Here is a 24,176-nt window from a genome sequence, read left to right as displayed (position 1 = left end):
CTAGGCAACATTCCATATACTTTGTATAAACAAATATGTTTGGAAGTTTCAGATTATACCAACATTGGTAACTAGGGCTTGGTTAGCAACAATACACTTTTGTCTTTTTGATCAGTCCTGAACATCTCAAGTACGTGCTCATACAAAGAAATGTTATTTATTGATTTGGCTGCATGTTACATCCAATCCCCATTGAATCAGGATGGCTTCAAATAATTAACACTTCCTTTCCCTTTGGTTCTGCCCTCTCCCCTCCGTATCTTCCACAGATCAATTATCTTCATCAATGAAGCAAACTTGCAAAAATATTTCATGCCTCCCACTCCATTCTTTTAAATCGGGGATGGGGAACAACCAGTCCGTGAGACTGTTTCAGCCAAGCCACATCCACCTGTCCTATATCGGACATCCTACATAGGAGCAGGTAAGGGCGGGGCTTGGCTGAAAGGTGCACCACAGGCACTATTAATTGATAGTGCCTGAAAAACCTCTTGCACGCTGCTCCCCCAGGGCTTTGTGAACGTGAAGTGTAGGGCTTGCAATGCACTTTGAACTGCACTTCCCAAACACCTGACAGCTGGTTGATTGAGCAGTGCTTTGCAAATGCAAAACACTCAAGGAGCTGCTGAGTGTTTGGGATGTGCTGTGCAGTGGGCTTTTACGCTCAGCACTTCCCAATCACCAAGCATAGGGCTTGAAAACCTCCTTGCACAGCGCCTCCCGAGTGCCCAGCAACCAGTGCATCGTTCGACATTTGGGAAGCGCTGTGCAAAGTGGGTTAAATCACCTGATGTTATGATGACTGACAGGTGGTGATTTCACTCAGAGTAGGCCCATTGAAAGGGATGTGAGTGGCACTGTGGGTTAAACCACAGAGCCTAGGACTTGCCGATCAGAAGGTCGGTGGTTCGAATCCCCATGACGGGGTGAGCTCCTGTTGCTCGGTCTCAGCTCCTGCCAACCTAGCATGTCAAAGTGCAAGCAGATAAATAGGTACCGCTCCGGCGGGAAGGTAAACGGCGTTTCCGTGCGCTGCTCTGGTTTGCCAGAAACGGCTTAGTCATGCTGGCCACATGACCCGGAAGCTGTACGCCGGCTCCCTCGGCCAATAAAGCGAGATGAGTGCCGCAACCCCAGAGTCAGCCACGACTGGACCTAATGGTCAGGGGTCCCTTTACCTTTAGGCCCATTGAAATTAATTAGCATGATCTACTCTGAAGAAAACTTAATGGTATATACTCCCTTGTAAGCAGCAGGTGGCAGAATCAGGAACCAGAGCAAAGTTTACTTTTTTAAAAAAATATTTGTTTCACAAATACCGGGTGGTTACTTTAACATTAGACATTCTCAGAATTTACCCATTTCAATAGGCCTACTCAAGAGTATGATTTAGATATCACCCACTGTAATTTTGAAGGCACCACATGCTTAAAATGTTTCCAAAGTGGTATTTGCTCATGCAATGTAGCTTCTCCTTCTTCTTCGCTCCCCTGCAGCCAGCTCACCGGTCAGATTTGTGTGTGTGTGTGTGTGTGTGCTTGCGCCGCAGGGGAAGGGGTGCTGGAAGAGGGAAAGGAGAAAGTGGAAGTCGTGATGCGCCAGGGGATTTCTATTGTGCAACTGTGTGGTCATTGATGTCAGCCATTGTTTGCTAACTTATTTCATTTTTCCCAGACATTCATATCTTAAAATAATTTAGAGGATAGGTATCCCAAAGACCCATGGTCATGCGGGAGTGGGATATATTTGATAAAAGTCAGCAATAATACAAGTTTAATCCAAAAGTGCTTTGTTTAATGATAAAATGACTACAGATTTTTTTTAATGGACAATTTGCTAAAAATCAACGTACGTATAAGCATCTTTCCCAGAAATGCTGATTTCAAGTTTAATAATATATTAACAACCTTAAATGTCATAATTTTATTTTGACCTAATTCAGTTGAGACATCCTAATCATTAATTTATACCCTTTACTGCTTTATATGCAAGAAAATCAAATAAGATATGTCACACTTTAGAAAGAGACCAGAGACCAAAAACATATTGGTATATATTCTTTAAAAAAGAAACTTACTGATATAAAAAGCTTTCACATAAGCACAAAACTGTCATTAACATCTGTCATAAAATTTCAAAATGGATTTACTTTCACATCAAAAGCCAAGTGATGTTAGTCAGTTATAAAAGATGCTACACTTTTATGTCACCACTTGCAGTCTTATGAAAATCTCATGACAAATATGAAAATGACCGACAATAAACCAAGACTGTCTGCCAAGTTCTTTCTCAAGAGAAGAGAAGTGTTCAATAGCATGACTGCTGTGTCAAAAGCTGTAGCACAGATTTTATCGTAACACTGATATAACAGCCTTATGAATGAAGCAATAAGTGACTTCTGACTTCCTATCTGGTAAGAATTTCCAGCTGGCAAGCTGATGAGAAAAGGGGCTCTAAGGTTGAAGGAGCTAAGAACAAGGAGCCATGAGGTTGAATGACTAAAAGATTGGGACAGAGACAGCAGTTAACTACCTAAAAAAGGTTGTTATGCAGACAAATTAACAGTTGTAGTGCAGAATGTCCATATTGCCAATAAACAGAATGTTCCACAGCTTAGCACGGAGAGCCAAAGGAAATCTCTAATCTTTGCTAATGGATTCAAGATGCCAATAAAGACAACAACTACCAAAACTACAGTTCAGGCAAATATACATTCGTTGGGAAGTTTACTTTTTTCTGCTAAATTTTCAAATGGTTTACTAGAAACTTGGCTTTTCTAATTCTTCGCTCCCAATAACAATTTACACTAGTTAGCTTGTCAGAGATCTAAATATGACAGCCTGGACAGGGTGAAAGGAGAAGCTCAAGCTGTCAAGCACAGTGACACCTCTGAACAAGTAGTTTGAAACCAGAAACCTCAACTTTATTTGTACAAATGTTTTAAGTCTCTTTTGAAATAAATGTGAAAGGGAAAAGAAAGGTGAAGGTACTTACTGTTCCAAAAGCTGCTCATGTTTTCCTAAAGCATCTTTTTCAGCTGCAATAGCTCTTTCTCTCTCAGTCACAGCATTATCTCTGGCTTCTCTTAAATTTCTGAAATTCAAAAGTGTTTCAGAGTAAATGTTCCTTTTATTCTCTAGTATATTTTCACAAGTAAGTTATGGTATTGATCTAGTTTTTCTGTAACTGAGCTCCAACAGGCGAAAATCTGGTTATGTGCGTACGTTTTTCTTTCCATGCTTCGTCCACCAATCCCCTCAAAATTTCATAGAAACTTCTGTTATGTATATAGATAGAATACTAGCTTATTAATTCCATTTATGAATCGCTTCCTATGAAATATCTCAAAAAGATTAACAAAACCATCAACAATAAAAACCATACAACTTCATTACTTCATTACATGACACAACTGTGATTGGGCTCACCCCTGAAAGGGAGGGTGAACGGATTACAGAGATGAGGTGGAGCGGCTGACAGAGTGGTGCAGAGCTAACAACTTGCTCATAAATACAAGGAAGACAAAGGAGCTTGTGGTGAACTTCAGGAGACAGAAGAGCAACGTCCAGCCACTTTTGATTGATGGGGTCTGTGTGATTTTTGGGCATTGAATTACAAGAGGATCTGTCCTGGAGTGTCAACACAAGGGGGCTTGTGAAGAAGGCGCAGCAGAGACTGTACTTTTTGAGAATACTAAGGAAAAACCATCTTCCGCAGAAACTGCTGCTTGCCTTCTATCACTGTGCCATTGAGAGCGTGCTCACTTATGGCTTATGTGTGTGGTACGGAAGCTGTACTACCCAGGACAGGATGGGGTTGTGCAGGGTTGTTAAGGCAGCAGAGAGCATTGTTGGCTGCCCACTCTCCACCTTAGAGCAGATTTATGCCACAAGGTGCCATAGGAAGGCACTGGACATAGTAAAAGATCCATCGCATCCTGGTCACTGTCTCTTCGAGCTCTTGCTGTCGGGACGGAGATACAGGACGATGAAGACAAGAACGAGCCGTCTTAAGAACAGCTTCTTCTCCAGAGTGATCTCGGCCCTGAATGGGAAGCCCGGACTTTGAAAGTCATCTAATCTCCCTTGCTGTATTATACTGTATTGTTTAATTAGTGTTTTTATGGAGCAGTCAAGTAATTTTGTTGTCCCCGAAGGGGGCAATGACAATAAAGATATTATTATTATTATTATATAAAAACCGATTCCAATCTAATGCAGATACAAATTGGGATTAAAGATCTCCACTTAGAAGGCTTGTTGAAAGGGTAGGTGTAATAGCAACAGATCTGTCAGAGAGTAGAACTTTGCAGGGGTGTAGGAAAGGAAACTCACAAAGAGCTCAGGAACAGGGAAGCAATGAGATTTTGCTAGTAGTAACTGGAAAGACCTAGCATCTAAAAGCTGAGAAGCAGAATGGTAAGGTCTTCAAGATAAGACAAGTTAACATCAGGGAACTATAGCAATAAAGGATAGGGGATAGAAGATACCTGAAAGAAGGCTATATGAAAAAGGGAAATGGTAAAATAGTTGGAAACTGTGGGCAAGAAGGGTGGAGAGAAACCACAAACAGGGTCTAGCAAGTGTACCGTGAAGCCACAAGTGGGCAAAGGAGGCCAAAGAGATGGATTTGGTCTCAAGCCACAATGTGGAATTGCTGTGCAGATCACATCCTTGTCCATCTAGGCTAGCATTTTCTTGCCAAGGTATGAAAGAAACCGTCCCCTCCTGTTTTCTGGAGTCAAATGTGTGTGTTTGTGTGTAATATATATGAAGGTTCCATTTACCTAACATAATTAGCATCAACTGATAATACACTGATACCATGTGTGAAGATAACTAATATATATTTTTAACCACCCATGGCAGGGGCCATCGTCACATTTTCCTCAAGTCCTTGCTGGAACAACTCTAACCAGACAGGCAGATACGGTATACAACTTCAATCTATACTGTACAAAATATGGCATATTTTGGATAGACCCCCCTATGCAGGGATGTTTGGACTTTCTGAGTCTGGCAATGGGCTGTGAGATGTTTGGAGCTGTGGGGGCTCTCAATTTTGGAGGGATTCTGAAACATGTTTTTAAATACCACATGGAGTTGAGTCTGGACTATCGAAAAGGGGCTGATTTGTTGAAAAGGCTCAAAAACATCACCAAGCTGGAGTTCCCACGAGTGAAAGGAGAATATGAAGAAGAGCTGTGGAAGGGACATGGAAGAGATTTAAGGGCCTCGGATATAAGGTTACCAGGTTAATGCGCTAGATCGATGGGATAAAAAGGACTGACAAAACCCGGGACCAGGAGGAAAGGACGCTGGATGAAGATTGGATTGTTTTTATTTCTCTTTTTATTACCAGGATTGTTTTATAAAATTGATGAAATGTTAGAAAAATGTTGGAACGAAATTACTTGGCTCTAGCAAAAATGTTTAAAGAATTAGGTAAGAATATTATGGTTGTGAGAAGTCGGTAAAAATAAGATTTAAGTTTTAAGTTTTTAAGGTTTTCTATAAGATAAGATGAAAATAGATTAAGGTAATGTAATGACAGAATACTATAAAATATGGAAAGGATTTGCTGCGATAATTATTAACCAGGATACAGGATACAAAAAAAGGGAGGAGGAGGAGGTCAAAGAAATAAGGTAATGAGAGTTGAGGATCTGAGAATGATGGATTTATTTTTGTCTGTTTGCGGTGTATTTTTGTTTTTTGAATTTGTATTGTTTGATGTGGTTTGTTTTTTCTTTGTTTTTTCTTTTTCTGCTTTGTTTTTTCTCTGTAATTCAAAAATTTCCAATAAATATCATTTAAAAAACAACAAAATATGGCATATGACCTATGATATAGAAATCCTTGTACCGGTAGACGATGCTTTTTTCCTTTAAATGAATGCACATATAACATATACTTCATTTTATATACTCTGTATTTATTAGGGCTGACTTGGAATTGGGGTGTGTGTGTGAATTTTAGACATTTTTATAATTCTGTAGTGTCACATGGACCTGAGATTCATTGTATGGTATTCTGGATTGCATATTTCAGTACAGTGGCACCTGCCCTGTGGAGCACACTTACCACTGAGGTCAGACTGGCAACCGACATAGGTTGTGAAGCATCCAATAAAATATAAACAAATTTTCTAGACGGTATAAACAATTAGGCGTTTTTGCTTTGTTTAGGATTGTGGTATTTATTTTAATGTATACCACTGTGGTACCATTTTGGTGTTTGGTGGCTTATACCCTTGCCTGATAACTAAATACGCCCCCCTCAAGAGTAGGTAGTAATAATACAATTGCAATCCCCTTACTCACTCAGGTGCCAGCTAGACTCATTTTTTAAAATATTTTTTATTATTTTTAGCATACAATTTTTTTTAAAGCATACCACACAAATTATTATACATATGTCCTTGTTTGGACTTCCTTCAGCATCTCTGATAGCCTTCCGTCTTGATTATTTCTCCTGCAATTCTTAACTTAATATTGCCTTTACCTTTTCTAACAAATCATTTCTCCCTTTCCATTTTTACAATATTTCTTTTTTTTTAAAAAAATATTTATTAAAGTTTCCAATTTTTTACAAACAAAAAGAAAAAAGCAAACATAAAAAAGTTAAAAACACATAAATTTCACAACTTATTTTCTCGTAACATATTTCCCTGACCTCCTCATACCTCCCCTTCTTGTATATCCAGTTCAAATTATTTGTGCAGCAAATCCATATCTCAAAGCATTACAGCTTAAAAGAAAAAAAAGAAAAAAACACCTTATTTTCTCTCCAACATCTTAGGTTATTATAACCTTAAATTCTTACTTATAAAAAGAAAACCATTTTATCATATTCCTTTGTACCATTACAGCTAGAAACCACTTAATTTCAATCCAACATCATTCAACATTCCTTAATTTTACAGTATTTTTGTAGATAGTCCTTGAATTTTTTCCAATCTTCTTCTGCCGACTCTTCTCCATTTTTACAATATTTCTTAAATTACTCCTCACAGAACTTCTTGTAGTCCTACAAGCGTAATCTGATCATCACAAATACTTTTCAGATACTCAGTAAATTTAGTCCAGTCTTTGGTAAACCTCTGGTCCCGCCGGTCTCGGATCCTTCCTGTTAGCTTGTCTAATTCTGCGTAGTCCATCAATTGGTGCCAGCTAGACTCATATTCTGAGTCTATAGTGCTGATTGGTTGAAAGTGGCTACGTGATAACATCACGGGAGGCAACTAACCTAATTCAGAGTGAGGGCAATGCAATTCAGGATGAATTACCCTCACTCTGAATAAATTTCACTTGTTTTCCGTAATGCCATCACAAATCTGATTGGCTGATTGAAGAACATACTGTTCCCAGAATGAAGGCTGAAATGGTAAAGCTTATCAAAGCTACTGAAAAACCCCTTTCATGCTAAAATATTTGTATCACAGCCCTACTATTCTGTGTTCTTCCTAATTTGAGACCTAAACTTTCTTAAGCCCTAGCTCCTATATTAAATTTATGCTCATAATATCAAATATTCACCTATTTTATGAATATGTGTTTTAACATGGCAGTTGTACAGAGATTTCACCTTTGAAGTTTCATTGTTTCTTTTGAGGAGGAGAAATGCTGCATAAACAATTGCTATTTTTAGATCAAAAAGCAGCTCTCATTTAGCTATAAGGCTTTTAAGCTTGAAACACTAGGCTCAATTCTCACATTACTTTTTGATGTGGGTGCTGCTTCACAAAGTGACTTTACCATATCATTGTCATGTGGTAAATATTTCATGCGAATGCTGTTTATTCTGATGTGGTATGCTAGATGTCATTGTGTAAAATAATAATCAAATGAAACACTTCATGACAATTATGTTTTAGATCCACCTTCTCCATTCTGCCCCCCCCCCAAGATGTTCTAGTGGATCATCCCTCACCACTGGCCATCCCAAACACCGCCTCACTGATTTTACTATTAACATCCCTTGCCTATAATACAGAAAATTTAAAAGTGGTGCAGATTTATGTAACTACTACAAGATGAAAAAGTCAGACTGTGTTGCCTTATGTACAAATGTTGTACAGGCCTTCAAATACCATTTCATGAGGAGAATTTTCCTAACAATTTACTATTTTAAAATGGTCTGTATCTAAAAAGTAAAATAAAATAAATTCTCAGAGGAAATCGTTTTATGGTCAAAAGTTATAGATGGTTAGGTCTGTTTTTACTTTCTTTGAGTGAGCAAATGGTGTGTGCTCATCTGCCAAATAATAATAATGGGAAAACTACAACTAAGCCAGTGAACAACAGCAACAAGAAACAGGGAAACTAAAAACAAAACACAAAGGGATTCAAAAATATCAAGTGAGATGCAACTGGGGAACACTTTCCATTGTGACAAGGCTGATTTGTATAGTTCCAGCAACAAATAAATAAATAGAACAGCAGAGCATTCATTAAGTGAACAATCAAATATATATCCTCCCCGTCACTTCAGGTGAATTTGTGTAAATTTTTAGGTGTACACCCTACTCTGATTCTTAATCTTATTAGGATTGATTCACACACCACATTTTCTAAGTGTACACTTTAAAGTACAGTGGTGCCTCGCAAGACGAAATTAATTCGTTCCGCGAGTTTTTTCGTCTAGCGAATTTTTCGTCTTGCGAAGCACGGTGTCGGAAAAGTTTTGGAAAAGCTTCAAAAATCACCAAAGTCTTCAAAAACCTCAAAAAAGGCTACCACACTGCGTTCTATGAGTTGCTCCTCGAAGTCAAGTCGCAACTGTATTAACGGTGTTAAGAAAAAGGAAACAAACTTGCAAGACGTTTTCTTCTTGCGAAGCAAGCCCATAGGGAAATTCGTCTTGCAAAGCAGCTCAAAAACCGCAAAACCCTTTCGTCTAGCGAGTTTTTCGTCTTGCAAGGCATTCGTCTTGCGGGGCACCACTGTATTTTAAATGCAAAGAAAGTAACATTGAATGCAACGAACAGTTATTTGCAAACATATTACACTCAGTAGGGTGCCAATAATGCCTTTGCACTCAGTGTCAAATCTAGGTTTGCTGTTTTGTAATATGTGTAAAATGGCTCAACGCAACATTTATAAGCCCAGAGGCATCTTCAAGAACATTGCAAGGGATGTTATAACAATCCCTTGAGAGAAATTTGCTTTGCCTCAAACCAGAAAAAGGGATCTTATATTATCCTTGGAAAAGGATCTAATGCATATGGCTTTATGTCAGCAAAACATTCTGTATCTTTCACAAATATATGTAATGCTAATGAGCTAAGGAGACAAACTTTCTGGGTTCCTCCTTCTTTCCTCAAAAAACAGTGAGCTTTTTCTCTTTCCTTCCTTTAATCATTTTGCCCATTTTTCAGCAGCATAATGTTGAGTGTTTTGCATAGGTTTTATGAACATATGAAGCTACCTTATACTGAGTTACATCATTAGGTAATCTTGCCCAGTCAAGTCTACTTTAACTGGCGACAGTATGGTGGGTTGAGTGTAAATAAGGATTTTTCTATCTATTCGTATTATATTAGATGATGACTGTCCTGAGACTGGCTGAAAAGGTAACACAGGCATGTCAGAAAAGGCTTACAAAATGATAAAAAGTGAAATATTACTTTAGCTGGGAATACTGTTTGCAAGGGATTTATTCTAGCTATTCTTGCAGAAGCTATAGTTGCAAAGAACTAAACACTTTTCTTTAAAGATCATGCACTGATCATAGAATCATAGAATCATAGAGTTGGAAGAGACCACAAGGGCCATCGAGTCCAACCCCCTGCCAAGCAGGAAACACCATCAGAGCACTCCTGACATATGGTTGTCAAGCCTCTGCTTAAAGACCTCCAAAGGAGGAGACTCCACCACACTCCTTGGCAGCAAATTCCACTGTCGAACAGCTCTTACTGTCAGGAAGTTCTTCCTAATGTTTAGGTGGAATCTTCCTTCTTGTAGTTTGGATCCATTGCTCCGTGTCCGCTTCTCTGATTCCTGCAGCTCCTAAAGGGAGTTGAAGACTCTTCTGCTACATCCTTGAACTGATATGTAAAGATATTGATCCATAGCAGCGACTTTCTCAAGAGCATGTGTTTTTGGGGGGACTGAAGTGCACCTCAGCTTATATCAATAGCTCTGTTGTTTTCAATGCAGAAAACTGTTGTTCCTTGAGTTGATTGACTTCTTCCTGCAAGCTCATGTATGCAATTTGAAAGTCTGTTTGTATGAAAGTCACCTCATTATTTCAAAACTGGTGCTGGAAATGGCACTGCTAGTCTTACCTGAAAGGTGTTTCTGACTGGGCGCTAAGATGCCTACAAGTGGGATTGTGTCCCCGCTAGCATTCAAAAGCAGGAAGCATTGTCACTCCAAAGGAGTTGTTCTGTCTCCATCCTTTGGAGTCAGTTTCCTGCTTGAAGCAGATCTTTCAAACACCATATCCTGTTCTTCTGTCTGTGCATTGTGTCATTATTGTGTCGGCATGTGCCTTAGTCAGGGAGAAGAGAGCTCCTGTGATTTCTCTCTCCCTCCCCTGTTGTCTTAGTGCCTTTACTTCTCCTCAGTTTTTGCTTGCCTCTGTTTGTGTCAGAAGCTCCTCAGGGCCCTGTTACATCTCCACTGTACCTTGTGTGAATCATGCTCCACTCCTCAATTAAATTTAACCTGCTGCCATCAACAAGGAAAACCATAGCCCTTGTTCAAAGTTAACCCAACCAAGAGTCTGTCAGTATGCTTGCGTGATTGTCCTTCCTAGTGGAGGGAATCCAGTAGGTGTAGGCTAGGCAGACCTAGAGCTCTAGCCTGTAACAATGTGCCATTATTTCCTTCTGGTCCCAGCAATGTAGCCTCCACCATTTTATTGCCATTGTATTTGTTGCCGTTGCTCTTTTTGAGAAGGGGTGGCGGTGGTAGATGAAGAGTATAGAATGTTGCAAGTTGGGTTAAAAGCAAGTTCCAGCTCTCCAAAAGTTGACATTTGCCAAGCATCCGAACTTAATTATGTGGCCTAAGGATTGCATGTTGCAGCAGTGTACTGGGTTGTGGAAAAATAGAGTGTGTGTTTGTCTAGAGAAGCACTATGTAGAGAAGTGCTGGAAATAAGCAGAGACAGAATGATTAACACCCCAAACTAAAATGTGTCTATGTACCGTATTTTTTGCTATATAGGGCGCACCAGACCATGGGGCGCACCTAGATTTTAGGGGGAGGGGAAATAAAGGGGGAAAAATTATTTTCCCCCCCCAGCCCCAAAGAGCAAAGAAGCCAAGACAGAGAGCGGGATGGATCCCGCTAGCTGTCTTGGCTTCGTTTTTAGCCACGGGGCTGGGGCGGTGGAAGCCCAAGCTTCCCCCGACCCCAGCCCCCAGAACGGGTCCGGGAGAGGGGGCGAGGTTGCGTGCAACCTCGCCTTTGCTCACAGAGCTTGCTGCTATCCGCAAGCCTTCTGAGCCTGGCGGGAACTCCCGTCGGGCTCCGAAGGCTTGCGGATAGCTGCCTGAAGCCCGGGGTGCACAGCGGGAGTTGGCGCTGCGCTCCCTGGGCTTCAGGCTGCAGGCTGCTATCCGCAAGCCTTCGGAGCCCGGCGGGAACATGCAATCTCACTCTCCAGGCTTCAGCGAAAGCCTGCATTCGCTCCATAGGACGCACACAAATTTCTCCTTCATTTTTGGAGGGGAAAAAGTGCGTCCTATAGAGCGAAAAATACGGTAAATGTAGCTCAGTTTTCAATCACATTTGTTTCCCAGTTAGCAGGTTTAGGAATGGCGTGTAAGAGTTGAACAACTATAGTGTGACAGCTTTGATAGTCACTTCAGAGGCCTACAAGCAGAACCTGCTTTGAGTTTCATAACATGAAGCAAATTTTCAAAGCACATAGCTACATTAAACAACAGAAAACGTGTGTGAGTTTAAGAACAGAAATATAATGATTCACTGGCTTACCACACCCTTTTTGTCCCAACAGGGATAAAAATAAAGCATTGTTTTCAAGATTCTTATTCACAAATGTTCTTTTATATCATAAAGACATTCAGGAATTGGCAGTTAAGAAACCATAACTTCAAGATGAAGAACAAAATTTCTGCCAACTGGTTCCAGACCAATATTTTTAGCTATTTTGCATGCAAACATTTTTACATCTGTCAAACCTCCATAAACAAACAGACCTTAAAGCTGTTTTATGTAACACAATACAAGTCTGTACATGGGAAGCAAAGCTTTCTGTTAACCCCAGTGATGCAATAAGTAGTTGGTATAATTTACCTGACTGGTGGTAGAGAAGGAGAAGGGAAATGAGGACTAAATACTACGTATCAGTTCCTTAGCTTTCACAAGTCAACATAAGGCTATTTAAAACCTAAAACTTCATTCCATGCAAATGCAGTTGATTGCACAAACCTGTTGCATTCTCTTTGCATTACTACCTGTCATAATTTGTATGTTCTTATTTCAGGAACCATGCACACACATAAGAACCTGATTATCATATAGAAGAGTTTGATCATATTCTCTCACAGAGGCAGCACCGTGTTCTGAACTAAACTTCCATTAGCTCTGCCACCACTGTCAAAAAGAGGGATTTTAGAAAAAAAGGATTTTGAAGGTAACAAGGAGTGACAGAAAGTAAGACTTCTAAAAACGAGCCGAAGGCTCATTGTGGCTCATTAATGATACAGCATGATCTGTCTTACATGTGAATGAAACAGAAGGTTGCTTTTGCTATTCCAACTAAAAATATTTTGGTGTGGGAACTGTTGCAGTGTGCCTCGTCATCAGAAACGAGGGTCACGGGAGACAAATCCACAACATAGCCTCTTCCGGGTGCATTCTAGACCAATGCTGGTGTCAGGGAACTGCCATCGGAGGGACAGGTGGTGGAAGGGCTCACGGAGGTTGGGAGAGACCCAGCAGCGGAAGCAGGAACCAGCAGGGGGAGAGGTGGGTCTCTGAGGGAAAGCGAGCAAGAGGGAGGGCTCAGGGACACGTCCAGCGAGAACAGTGGGGAGGTTTCTGGACCTCCCATAGGGAGACCCACTCCTCGCTGGAAACTGTCACGCCGTGAGTCCAGAAGACGTGTTTCCGTTAAGGAGCTTTTATGTTGGAAGCGATTCCGAAAGCAGCCACTGTCGGAATCTGCGAGTGACTAGAGGAGCCATGTCTGAGGGGCTCCGTCACAGACAGAGGTTTGTGGACTTGAACAAACTCTGAGGGACTACGATTTTACGCACAAGCAGCTCATCATCCCATCACAGCTGGCACAGAGAGAAGCCATGTTGTTGTTGTTTAGTCATTTAGTCGTGTCCGACGCTTCATGACCCATGGACCAGAGCATGCCAGGCACTCCTGTCTTCCACTGCCTCCCGCAGTTTGGTCAAGCTCATGTTGGTAGCTTCGAGAAGCCATAGTGATGAGTAAAAATGAGGATCTAAAATGCGTTTCAAGCACCAAATGCAAGGTATTTTCCTTCTTTATTTGTTTTTATGTTCCAATATTTCTAAAAGTAGTTACCCACCTGTTTTCACGTTCATACATTTCCTTTGTAGCTGTTCGAAGCTGTTGTATTTCTTCAGATGTCTTCTGCCTTATTTGCTCCAGTTCATTATGCAGTTTGTTTTCATATTCTGTTTTGTAATGGTCTCTTTATTTAAAAAAAAAGCAAAGCAAGTTAAAAAAAAATCTGCAGCTTTCTTTGTATTATCCCTTTTGAGTTGCTTATCGCCCAGTAAGATTTATCAAACGGTGGCATTCTGCATGTGCAACCAGGACTTCCCATTCTGCCTCCAAGGTTGGGTTGGGGGGACCCTCGGAAGAAAATGTGATGTTGGATCTCACCGACCGAGAAGAACCATTGCTTTTTTACTCCTAGATAAAAATAACTGCTCTCTGTTATATACGTCTTCCTTTTGGCCTACTGCCAACCCGAGCCTGAGCTCAGCTACTAGCTAAAATGATAAGAAGAGTTGCCATCCCTTAAGCAGTAGCAGATTCCTGCATATATGTTGTTACCAACTGAACCAATACTCGTTCAGAATTCACAAATATTCCCTTTCATATGTAAGTTATTTTGTACTGATATTGGTGACAAGCTATAGAATTGCAAATAAGTCCACAGGAGCTTTACTACTAATGATGCAAAATGAAACATTATTGTATCACTGATCTTAAGCTACTTGAAGATTTTTTAAACTAGAGTGGATTGTTTAATCAAATATTAAAGGCATCATAATACAGTCATGGGAGGCAGGTGGCGCTATGGGTTAAACCACAGAGCCTAGGACTTGCCGATCAGAAGGTCGGCGGTTCGAATCCCTGCGACGGGGTGAGCTCCCGTTGTTCAGTCCCAGCTCCTGCCAACCTAGCAGTTCGAAAGCACAAAGTGCAAGTAGATAAATAGGTACCGCTCCAGCGGGAAGGTAAACGGCGTTTCTGTGTGCTGTTCTGGTTCGCCAGAAGCGGCTTAGTCCTGCTGGCCAAATGACCCGGAAGCTGTCTGCGGACAAACGCCGGCTCCCTCGGCCAATAAAGCGAGATGAGCGCCGCAACCCCAGAGTCGGTCACGACTGGACCTAATGGTCAGGGGTCCCTTTACCTTTACCTTAATACAGTCATACCTCAGGTTGAAGTAGCTTCGGGTTGAGCGTTTTAAGGTTGCGCTCCGCGGCAACCCAGAAGTAACAGAGTGTGTTACTTCCGGGTTTCGCCGTTTGCGCATGCGCAGACGCTGAAAATGACGCCACGCTCATGCGTGGAAGCGGCGAATCACGACCCGCGCGCACACAGACGCAGGTTGCGTTCGCTTCAGGATGCGAACGGAGCTCCGGAATGGATCCCATTCACATCCAGAGGTACCGCTGTAGTCTTAGTTTTAGTAATATAGTGCAACCTGAGGAAAATATTAACAGGCTTAATTTCTGACTGTAAATCCTCTAGTGATAATGTAAAATTATTGTTTTAAGTTTTATAAAGGTCTCACAGCTGCTTTAAGATTTTTCTGTATGTAGAAACTAAAACCTGAGAACACTACAACATAATTTGATTTCAACTGATTGTTTCTGGGGAAATCTGATCAACTGACCAAAAACATTATGTTTACTGTAAATAATTTTGTCCAACCCAACAATAGTCTACTGCCATGAATCATTTGTTGAATGAATTAACAGAACTGTGTACCTGGATGTGACATATTTCTCATAAATTTCTTCTCTGGCCTTCTTAGCATCTTCTAGCTGAACCTGAAGCCTTTCAAGACGATCTTCTTCGTGAGCACAGCGAACATTAAGCTCCATGTTTTGACGGTTGAGGTAATCCTTATCTTTTTGCAGTAAGGTAACAGACTGCTGCAAAGCTGCAACCTTTAAATACAAAATAGCTAGGATAAAATCAGGCAGTCTGCAGTACAACCCCCACCTCCCAGGTTAGAGTTTTTTCTTATTTTATTTAAAAGATTTATAGATGTTAGTCACACTCAGGGTGGATCCACTGAAACTGTTGGATGCAAGGTCACTGAGTAGTATTCAACAAAGGTTTACTCAGAGTCGACTCTCTGAAATGAATGAACACAACTAAATTATTCCATTAAATTTAATGAGTAAAACTTAGTTGACTACCACCCCCTGATTTCAATTGCTCAACTCTGTATGACTTAGCTGAGTACCACTGTGAATATTTATATTTAACAGAGCTTCCAGGGTGGTTTAAGAAAACAAGATGCAATTCTGAATCTCCTCATTGCAATGTGTGACACAGTTCTCTTAAGTGAGCAACCTAGATTTGCATTTGTACTCATTCCTTGCTCTTTAGGTATATTTGCTGTGGCAGCACACTGTTTATTCCTGCATGCAGTACAATGTAATTTATATATACAGTGGTACTTTGGTTTATGAACTTAATCCATTCTGGAAGTCCGTTCTTAAACCAAAGCATTCTTAAACCAAGGAGTGCTTTCCCATGGCAGCGGGGGACTCAATTTACAAATGGAACACACTCAACAGGAAGCAGAACATGTTCTGCTTCCAAGGCAAAATACACAAACCAAAACACCTACTTCCGGGTTTGCAGCGTTCTTAATCCAAGTTGTTCATAAACTAAGCTGTTCTTAAACCAAGGTACCACTCTATGACCCATTCCAAGTCTAAAAAAGTATCATTTATACACAAAATTATATACAAATAATTTGCCTATATACAAATTACATTGAAAATTTTTAAATTTTATTGTTTTACAGATGAGTGTCTGTTTGTTCTTCCCCTCGCCCACATGCTTCCCCCCCTTGATATATAGATTTCAACAGTGAAATGATGGGATTCAAACAGATTCCTTTGCATCTCCCTTATCCATTCTATAGAAACTGCACTATTTGGTGAATCTCAGTTATTCAAGAAATACCAGAAGAAGGATAGACATCCTTCCACTCTCCGAGTTTCCCAAATGTGGTTCTGGGTAGGCACAGAACCTATTAAGTGTGACTGCAAAGAGGTGACAAAAGAAGGAGGTATCTAAATTATGAACAATGATAACATTGTTTAAATACAGATTTTAAAAGTCAGAATCAAAGAAAGCTATGTGCCAAAGTATGGCAGGTGGAGTTTCAGGCAGTTAATATTTGGAAAGAGATTGGCAAAGAAGGGATGCCTAGCTCATGAACTGGACTGACAAGCAGTTTGTTGTACCATAAAGATCCAAACTCCGTAGACCAGGCACTCCCAAACTCTGCCCTCCAGATGTTTTTGGACTACAGTTCCCATCATCCCACACCACTGGTCCTGTTAGTGAGGGATGATGGGAGTTGTAGTCCCAAAAAATCTGGAGGGCCGAGTTTGGGGGTGCCTGCAGTAAACTACTCCAGGTATATATCAAATATAAGTGTAAAAAAAAGGGGGGGAGAAAATTCTAATTTGGGCCTTTGTACATTTTGAATAAATGTTTCGGATAAAGGTCAAATTAGATATAAAGATCTCACCTCTTTTGATAAATCATTTCTTTCTTTGGTTAGTGCTTTGTGTGATACTTCCAATATTTCGTATTTTCTTCGAAGCTCTGAAAAATCATGTTCAAATGCATCACGCTCACTGTTAGGGGAAAAAAATGAGAGTACTGTAAAATAATGTCTCCCTCAAACCCTTGACTGCTTCTGTAATCAATGCTTCCTGTGCAAATCTAACATCAACAGTCCTTCAGATATTCTTTCATCAGTGGAGCCCAAATTAAGTTACAGTAAGTCTTGTGTACATTAATTTGGACCCTCCTGAGTCCAAGAATCTCATTTTCCTTGCGCTTTTATATCATTTCACATTGCAAAATGCAGTGTCATCACTTTCCCATGCTTGTGTAACACAGCAACAATCTGCAAAAGCCCTGCAAAGCTCCCTGGTTGATACACTCATTCTCGTGTTTTATAGTTCCAAACATGTTTGGTGGTCTCCAAACATCCACCCTTCTTTGCTAGCTCAAAGTAGCCCCAGTACAAGACAAGATACTTATTGGAACATTCTCCTTATTCACAGGCAACATTGGATATAACCCATTACCTTTGATCCAAGGCAATATGAGAGCTCCTTCTACAATTTTCTTTACTAAAGACACACTTACCCTTTTACTTTATCGTAATTCTCTTGTCTATAGTCTCCTTGATGAATCATTTGCTTTGTATCAGCTAGTTCGAGTGTTAAACGCTGACATCTGACTTCTAGTTCTGACCGATTTCTTCGCTCTGCTTCATAGTTCTGCAAAACGAACACCACACCACTATTTAATGTGAAAATAGAGGCTGGGATTCAGAGAAATATACCACGCACACGAAAGTGTTCAGCCACAGCCCTTGGCATTTTTAATTCCCCCCTTTGTCTTACAAACTCTGTCAGTTTAAAAAGGGGGTTGCCATAGGGCATGTTGAGGAAAGGCAGTGCAAGGAACACGAACACACAGCCACACTTGGTTCCAGAGGTTGATACATGGTTCTTTGCAGGGCCTTTTTTTCTACAAAAAGAGGTGCCAGAACCAAAGTTGTTGAGCTTTGCCAGAACGCACAAAAGATGCAAAAAAGTCCTGGTTCTTCAGACATAGGTTAGAAAGACCATTTTGTTAATTACAAAGACAAGAGTGTATTACATTGGATTCAATCTTGAGATAAGGCAGCAGAAAAGCAAGTGGAAAGTGACTTTCCTGCTTTCCCCCCTCGGCCCCCCCAAACCTGCTGAATGAGATATGTCGTGGCACAGGGGGCTGAGCAGGATGGGGAGAATGGGTGGAAAGAATGGGGGGCGGGAATCAGATGGAGGCACCTTCTGTGGGTGCCCCTTTTATTTCCTTTCTTCCTCAGCCGTCTATGCTACAGCCGCCCCATTCTATTGGTTCTTGTGGCCTTGGGAGGAGGCAGGAAATCACCTTTTACCAACACCCTTCTGCCAGTGTTTCTCTGTATCTAAAACCTTCTCACTAAGACAGAAGTCCTTTCTGGAAGTCTAAATAAGGAGACAACTAGCCACACCAAGTTTGCATCAGATATAACATCCATAAAGATACCTCCATTACCATTACTGCTAACGTAGTTTCTAGATCTTTATAGCTAAGACAGGCATGCAGAGAGTTCATATCAATAATAATAATAATAATTTATTATTTATACCCCGCCCATCTACCAATGCAGACATATCTATTACTATCCTAAATGAGGCAAGTGGAAATGCTAAAGCACATTACCATGAACAAAATCAACACATATCTTAAAAAGTAGCAATACAATTAAAAGACAGATCTAGCAGACCCTGCCTTACCAAAAGAGACCACAAATACTTTAAAATATTTCAACCTAAAGGCCAAAAGCCTCAGTAAAATGGAAAGTTTTTGCCTGGCATATTCCATTATAGAGATCAGTATTAGTTTCCCATTCTTTCACTAAATCCAGTTGTATGTTATTTCTGCAAACCGCTACCACTTGAGTTTTTCACTGCACAGTAAACACTTTCTTTGGAAGTACGTACAGTGATCCTGTACACTTGCTACAGGGGTTTGTAAAACAAGCTCCCATCAATTTAGCGGTATTTATGTTGTCTTTGTATCATCCTTTCCATTTTTAAATTAATCAGATCTTATGAATACGGTTTAGCAACGTCTAAAGTTGTTTAAAGTAGTGTGCTTTTTCTTGAATTTTTAGAGACATATCTCTATCATCTTCACAATGTCAACAACTCCCCATGCTACCAACAAGGTGGTTTAAAATAATTTATCCAGCTATATCAAAACGTTGGCTCTGTACATAGCATAAATCCACTAGGTGCTCCAGATTTCGATGTCTTGTTTTCCTTGCACCCCATCATCACCATCAGTTCAGCTATCCTATGCATTCGTTTACCTTGTTCTGGGTAGTGATGGGGAATTGAATTGAATCTCTTCCCACTCCCTGTGAGGCAGTTTGAAATCCAACCATGTGGAGCACAGTCTCAAAAGCGCCTTTCAGAGCATTCTGCAAGACCAACTACTGGCTGACCACCAGGTCTTTTGGAGCCCCTTGTGGAGCATTTTTCAGGCACACACCTCTTTTACCTGAGACAAGTCTTTACTAGCCCTGCACCTGATGTCATATACGATGTCAGCTGTAGGGCAGGTGGGTGTGGCTTGGCTGAAATGGTCTCACAGGCCAAATGCAGAGGACTAAATTTTTGTGATTTGGGGCAAGTGCTTGTGACAGTATTGAACTTAAAAAGTCTGCAACCAGCATTAAAAAAAAATTCCACTGGTGTCACAACACGCTATTTACGCTTATAGCTAAGTATACAATTTTCCACCTGTCGAGGTAGATGAATCACTACTAAAGCAGGTGGATTTATTAAGCCCTGAAAAACTAGTTGTTTTATACTTCTTTTTCATTTCCCTTATAAGGCAAGGTTCTCCAAATCTAAGTGCTGCAAAACTGGCTAGTCACAACAAGTTTGAACAACTGTGACAGGCTTGCAATACTTGAAAGACCCTTACAGTTTTTCTGGTAGTTTCACAGGAGTTCCTTTAAGGATAATGAGATTATAGACAAGAGAGTCTATTCTGAAGTAGTGCTAAGTGTGTGTCTGTATGTACAAATTATCGGAACTGAACCCCCTGCAATTCAACTTAGATGAGAATTAGAGAGAGAAATCCCTCCTCTTCTCTTCAGCCATTTACACTTTTACAAACCTGCTGTGTTCCCAACTCAGCATTTCTTCATAGGAAGACGCTCTAAGGCCTTGCTTAGAGGTTTAATAACCCCAAGAAAATAAAGAATGAAGCATAATAGCCCCAATGTGTTTTGGGTATCACTTTACTTCTGGGGATCAGCTATACCTATCTTCCTATTAAAATACAGGATAAAATAAACTTTCTCCTCCAGAATCTTTTTTTCTAGTTACCAGAGAGCCAGACTTAAAATAGTCTTATTTTCAATATTCAGGTTTCTTCTTTCAGGTTATGGATGAGCCCCAAAGAAGAAAAAACATTGAAGAGATCAACCTGGTTTAGTATATTCTTTTAACAGATACATAATCTAAGAAAATATATTTTAGGAGGGCGTGCTTGGCTAGAGCAAAGAATACTTTGGGAATTGGTCCTAATTCTCATCACTGTGAAAGCTGATTGATTTCATTTGTATTCTCTTGCCAGAGAAACCCAAACACTCAAATACCCTCACTACCCTCTATTTTCTCTGATTAGCATTCTCAGGTATCAATTTCTTTAATCCCCAGGGATTGTTCACTGCTGAGTTGATACTGACACCAAGTGGTAAGAAATAGGAAATGTTCACATTTAATAATTGCTGCATCTGTCTCTCAAGACATTTTATTTATTGAAGATTCCTCTTAGACACAGATCAGAAGTCTGCAGCAAGTTATGAGTTGCTTTGGAATTTCATGTTGTCATTTGTCATTCTGTGTGTTTGTACAATGTATTCATTGGCTCACGAAAGTGCTTATTACACTTTAAGTAGAATAAAGAACAGCCATTGTCACCCAACACTTAGAAACAGTTGTTGAGACAATGTTGAAATCTAGGGAGTTTCAGCTTGTTGTAATCCTCGTGAAACCATTTATGATCCCATCTTAGTGCAAAAGGGCTTTGTGTGACCTGAAACTTGACTGCTGAGCTTGCTTTAACAAACAACTCATTTTCTCCATCTTGAAACTAAACACAGCATACTACCATGTACTGGTAAAGAAATATCTATTGTTAATTTTCCATGAGCATCTAACTTGGAAGAAGAATTCTGTATAACTTTAAAGTTCACAACCTGCATTTTGAACAACTGGCCCAAATAGCATCTTATTGCTTGGTCAGTATTTCTTTTTTACTAAATGTTTTCCGGGAAGATACCTTAATGCACTATAAAGATATAATTAGATTCATGAAAGAGAGAGCAGCCATTCTACTAAACACTCACTTTTGCTCTAGTACCTGGGAAACTCTCCCTGAAAAGAGCTGCATCAGGCATTTTAAACCTGTAACACCCACTGGGAAAAACAGACTGACAGAGCCAGGTTTATACAGTGGTGCCCCGCAAGACGAATGCCTCGCAAGACGAAAAACTCGCTAGATGAAAGGGTTTTTCGTTTTTTTGAGTCGTTCCGCAAGACGAATTTCCCTATGGGCTTGCTTCGCAAGACGAAACGTCATGCGAGTTCTTGTGAGTTTGTTTCCTTTTTCTTAAAGCCGCTAAGCCGTTAATAGCCGCTAAGCCGCTAATAGCCGCGCTTCGCAAGACGAAAAAACCGCAAGACGAAGAGACTCGCGGAACGGATTAATTTTGTCTTGCGAGCCACCACTGTACTGCAAGACAAGCCCAGGAGATTAAGCCTCCAGTCTTATGCACACAAAAAGTACAATCCTAGCCACGTTCACTCACAAGTAAATCCTACTGAATTCAATGGGGTTAACTCCCAGGTAAGCACGGTTAAGACTGCAGTCTTAGCTGGCAGTAAATCCCACTGAACATGTTGCTATTTCTGCTTCAGAACAAAATAGGTTTGTTTTTCATTTTTTTAAACAAATGGCATACAAACCTCCATCAAGTGTTTCAACTGAGATTTGTAATCATTCAGTTCTTCAGATGCTGCATCCTTCTTTACCTGTAGTTCATTTAGCTCCTTTTTTAAAGGATGTACTGCTTCGTAAAATATAATCTGAAATGCATGAAGCATAAACATAATCATTACTCTACAGTGTAAAATAATTAATATTTTATACCCCCTTCCTTCTTCACCTTGACTTCATTTCAACTGTGAGCTTTTTTGCAAACCATTTTTTTAATCTGCATGAATAAATTAAGTACACATTTAAAATACGCTAAGCGCTATACAACCACACAATTAATGCTGGTAAATTTACCTTCAAACTTCTAAATGCTTTTATTAAGTATAAAAATGCACAATAAAGCATTTCTATTCTATTCTTATCAAAGCCTCAGAATTGAGATCCTAAAAACATTTTCTAAAACTAGGGACTCCTAGATTAACTTAAAACATATGCCCTTAGAATTCCATTACAATATTTTATCAAACATCTATAGGATTATCTAGAGATAAAATGACAAAAGTTAGAATGAATTTCAGGCGCTTCTTACATCTACCTACTGATAATAGGTGTCTATCATGAGGCGATAATTAATTAGGCGGCCCAAAGTTCAGAGGCAATATTTCAACTCCCATGTTTCATCATGAGATCTTGGGTGTGAAAATATATTATACGCTGTGTCTATTTACTGCTGTGCTTACTGAAAAGAAGGGACACAAGATCAACAATGCAGATCTGGATGCTACCTTGTAAATTAATCAAAAACACAGAATGTTTTATTTGGACAAGAGATGGGGAACCTTAGGTCAAGGGGTCAAATGTGGCCTTCCGGTCCTCGCTGTCTGGCTCTTGAAACCGTAAATTACACTCCCTCGCCACAGATCAAACCTTTCAGTGGCCCCAGATCACACCCCAAATGCTTTTTTCCTGGCTGAGAGCATCTCTGAAAATGACTCTTGATGCCTGAGTAGTGTGTGTGTGTGTGTGTGTGTGTGTGTGTGTGTAAAGCTAGCCTACCATACATTTGCCCCTGGCACTGCCCACCACAAACAAGTCTCTTCTGGAAGGCTGCCCTCAAGCTAAAAAAGGTTGTAGACTGGCATATTATGAATACCAGTGAAAGCCATTATTAAGTAGTGAAAACCATGTCAATGCTAGAAGAGCAGATGCTAAGAAATTACAGGTTGTATCCGATGCTGCCCATGAACTTTCACTCACGCCAAGAGGACTTCACCTTCCTCTTGGGAGGGTTCCGGGGGGGGGCGTGTAAGAGGACAAGAGGAAAGTGAAGTTGTTTTGCAGGAGCAGAAGTGCATTTGCACAACACCGGATTCTGCCCTAGGTGTTGTTTTTTTAATGGAAACATTCAACTTCACATTCCATCCATCATCACATTTTTCCAGAACCTGCTGACATTTATACAGTGATCCTTGAAGTTCATTCCTCCCACCCACAACATGCATAGGAGTTTGCATCATCTATTCATTTTCTTGTCCTAACAGTTATCTCCATCTCCATTATCTCTTGCAGTGATAGATTTACACTTCTGATGGGGCACAAGTACTTACAGATACATATTCAGGAATTGAAAGTTCATCTTCTGAAAGAGATTTGAGTTTGGTGTAGCACTCATCAGTCAATTCAAGGTCACGCAAGCTGCGGCGAATATCTCCGGACCGCTCTCTCAACTGATGGTTATTCTTTTCTAGCTGCTTCTGGCGCAGCAAGATGGTTTCCATTTCCTGTTTCATTAGTTCTTGATGTTTTCTAAGAAAACACATCAACAAATTATTTGTGATTTACCCAAATAAATTTATCCTAGAAACATGTTTCATTTCCTTTGAATTCAGTTTTTCAGAGACCGTACAGTGAATCTATGCAAGAATTTGCATGTGTTAAATAAAGGGGTTGTTCAGAAATGCCAAACCATAGTTTAGGGTTACATGCATGAAAATTGGCTCAGAAGCTGCGTTGTCTCCAAACAGACAGCAATTTCCTCCATCTTTTCCAGGTTTAAAGCAAACCATAGTTTGCTCAAAACAGTAAACTGTGGATTGTGTTCACTCTGCAAACTAGGATTGGAAATTAAGAGTTTCACCATTGCTTCCAAGCCTCATTTTCAGTTGAACAAAATTCTGAT

General features: G+C 40.2%; 1 protein-coding gene across 1 annotated transcript in view; it reads right to left on the bottom strand.

Moving 5' to 3' along the window:
* PIBF1 (progesterone immunomodulatory binding factor 1) overlaps window positions 1-24,176 on the bottom strand; it is an 83,255-nt gene that overhangs the window by 56,999 nt on the left and 2,080 nt on the right. Inside the window, exons 4-10 of the mRNA XM_083501189.1 lie at window positions 23,605-23,803; window positions 22,027-22,146; window positions 17,594-17,727; window positions 16,965-17,073; window positions 15,176-15,357; window positions 13,518-13,643; window positions 2,995-3,093 (exon numbers count right to left, since the gene is read on the bottom strand). Coding sequence (XP_083357315.1) covers window positions 2,995-3,093; window positions 13,518-13,643; window positions 15,176-15,357; window positions 16,965-17,073; window positions 17,594-17,727; window positions 22,027-22,146; window positions 23,605-23,803 — 969 coding nt within the window. The remainder of the gene's footprint in view (window positions 1-2,994; window positions 3,094-13,517; window positions 13,644-15,175; window positions 15,358-16,964; window positions 17,074-17,593; window positions 17,728-22,026; window positions 22,147-23,604; window positions 23,804-24,176) is intronic.

Source organism: Podarcis liolepis (assembly GCF_965112155.1).
Source record: "Podarcis liolepis genome assembly, chromosome: 4".
In the NCBI taxonomy this organism is placed as follows: domain Eukaryota; kingdom Metazoa; phylum Chordata; class Lepidosauria; order Squamata; family Lacertidae; genus Podarcis; species Podarcis liolepis.
The sequence above is the reverse complement of the archived record's forward strand: the minus strand, read 5'-3'. Positions and strand labels throughout refer to the sequence as shown.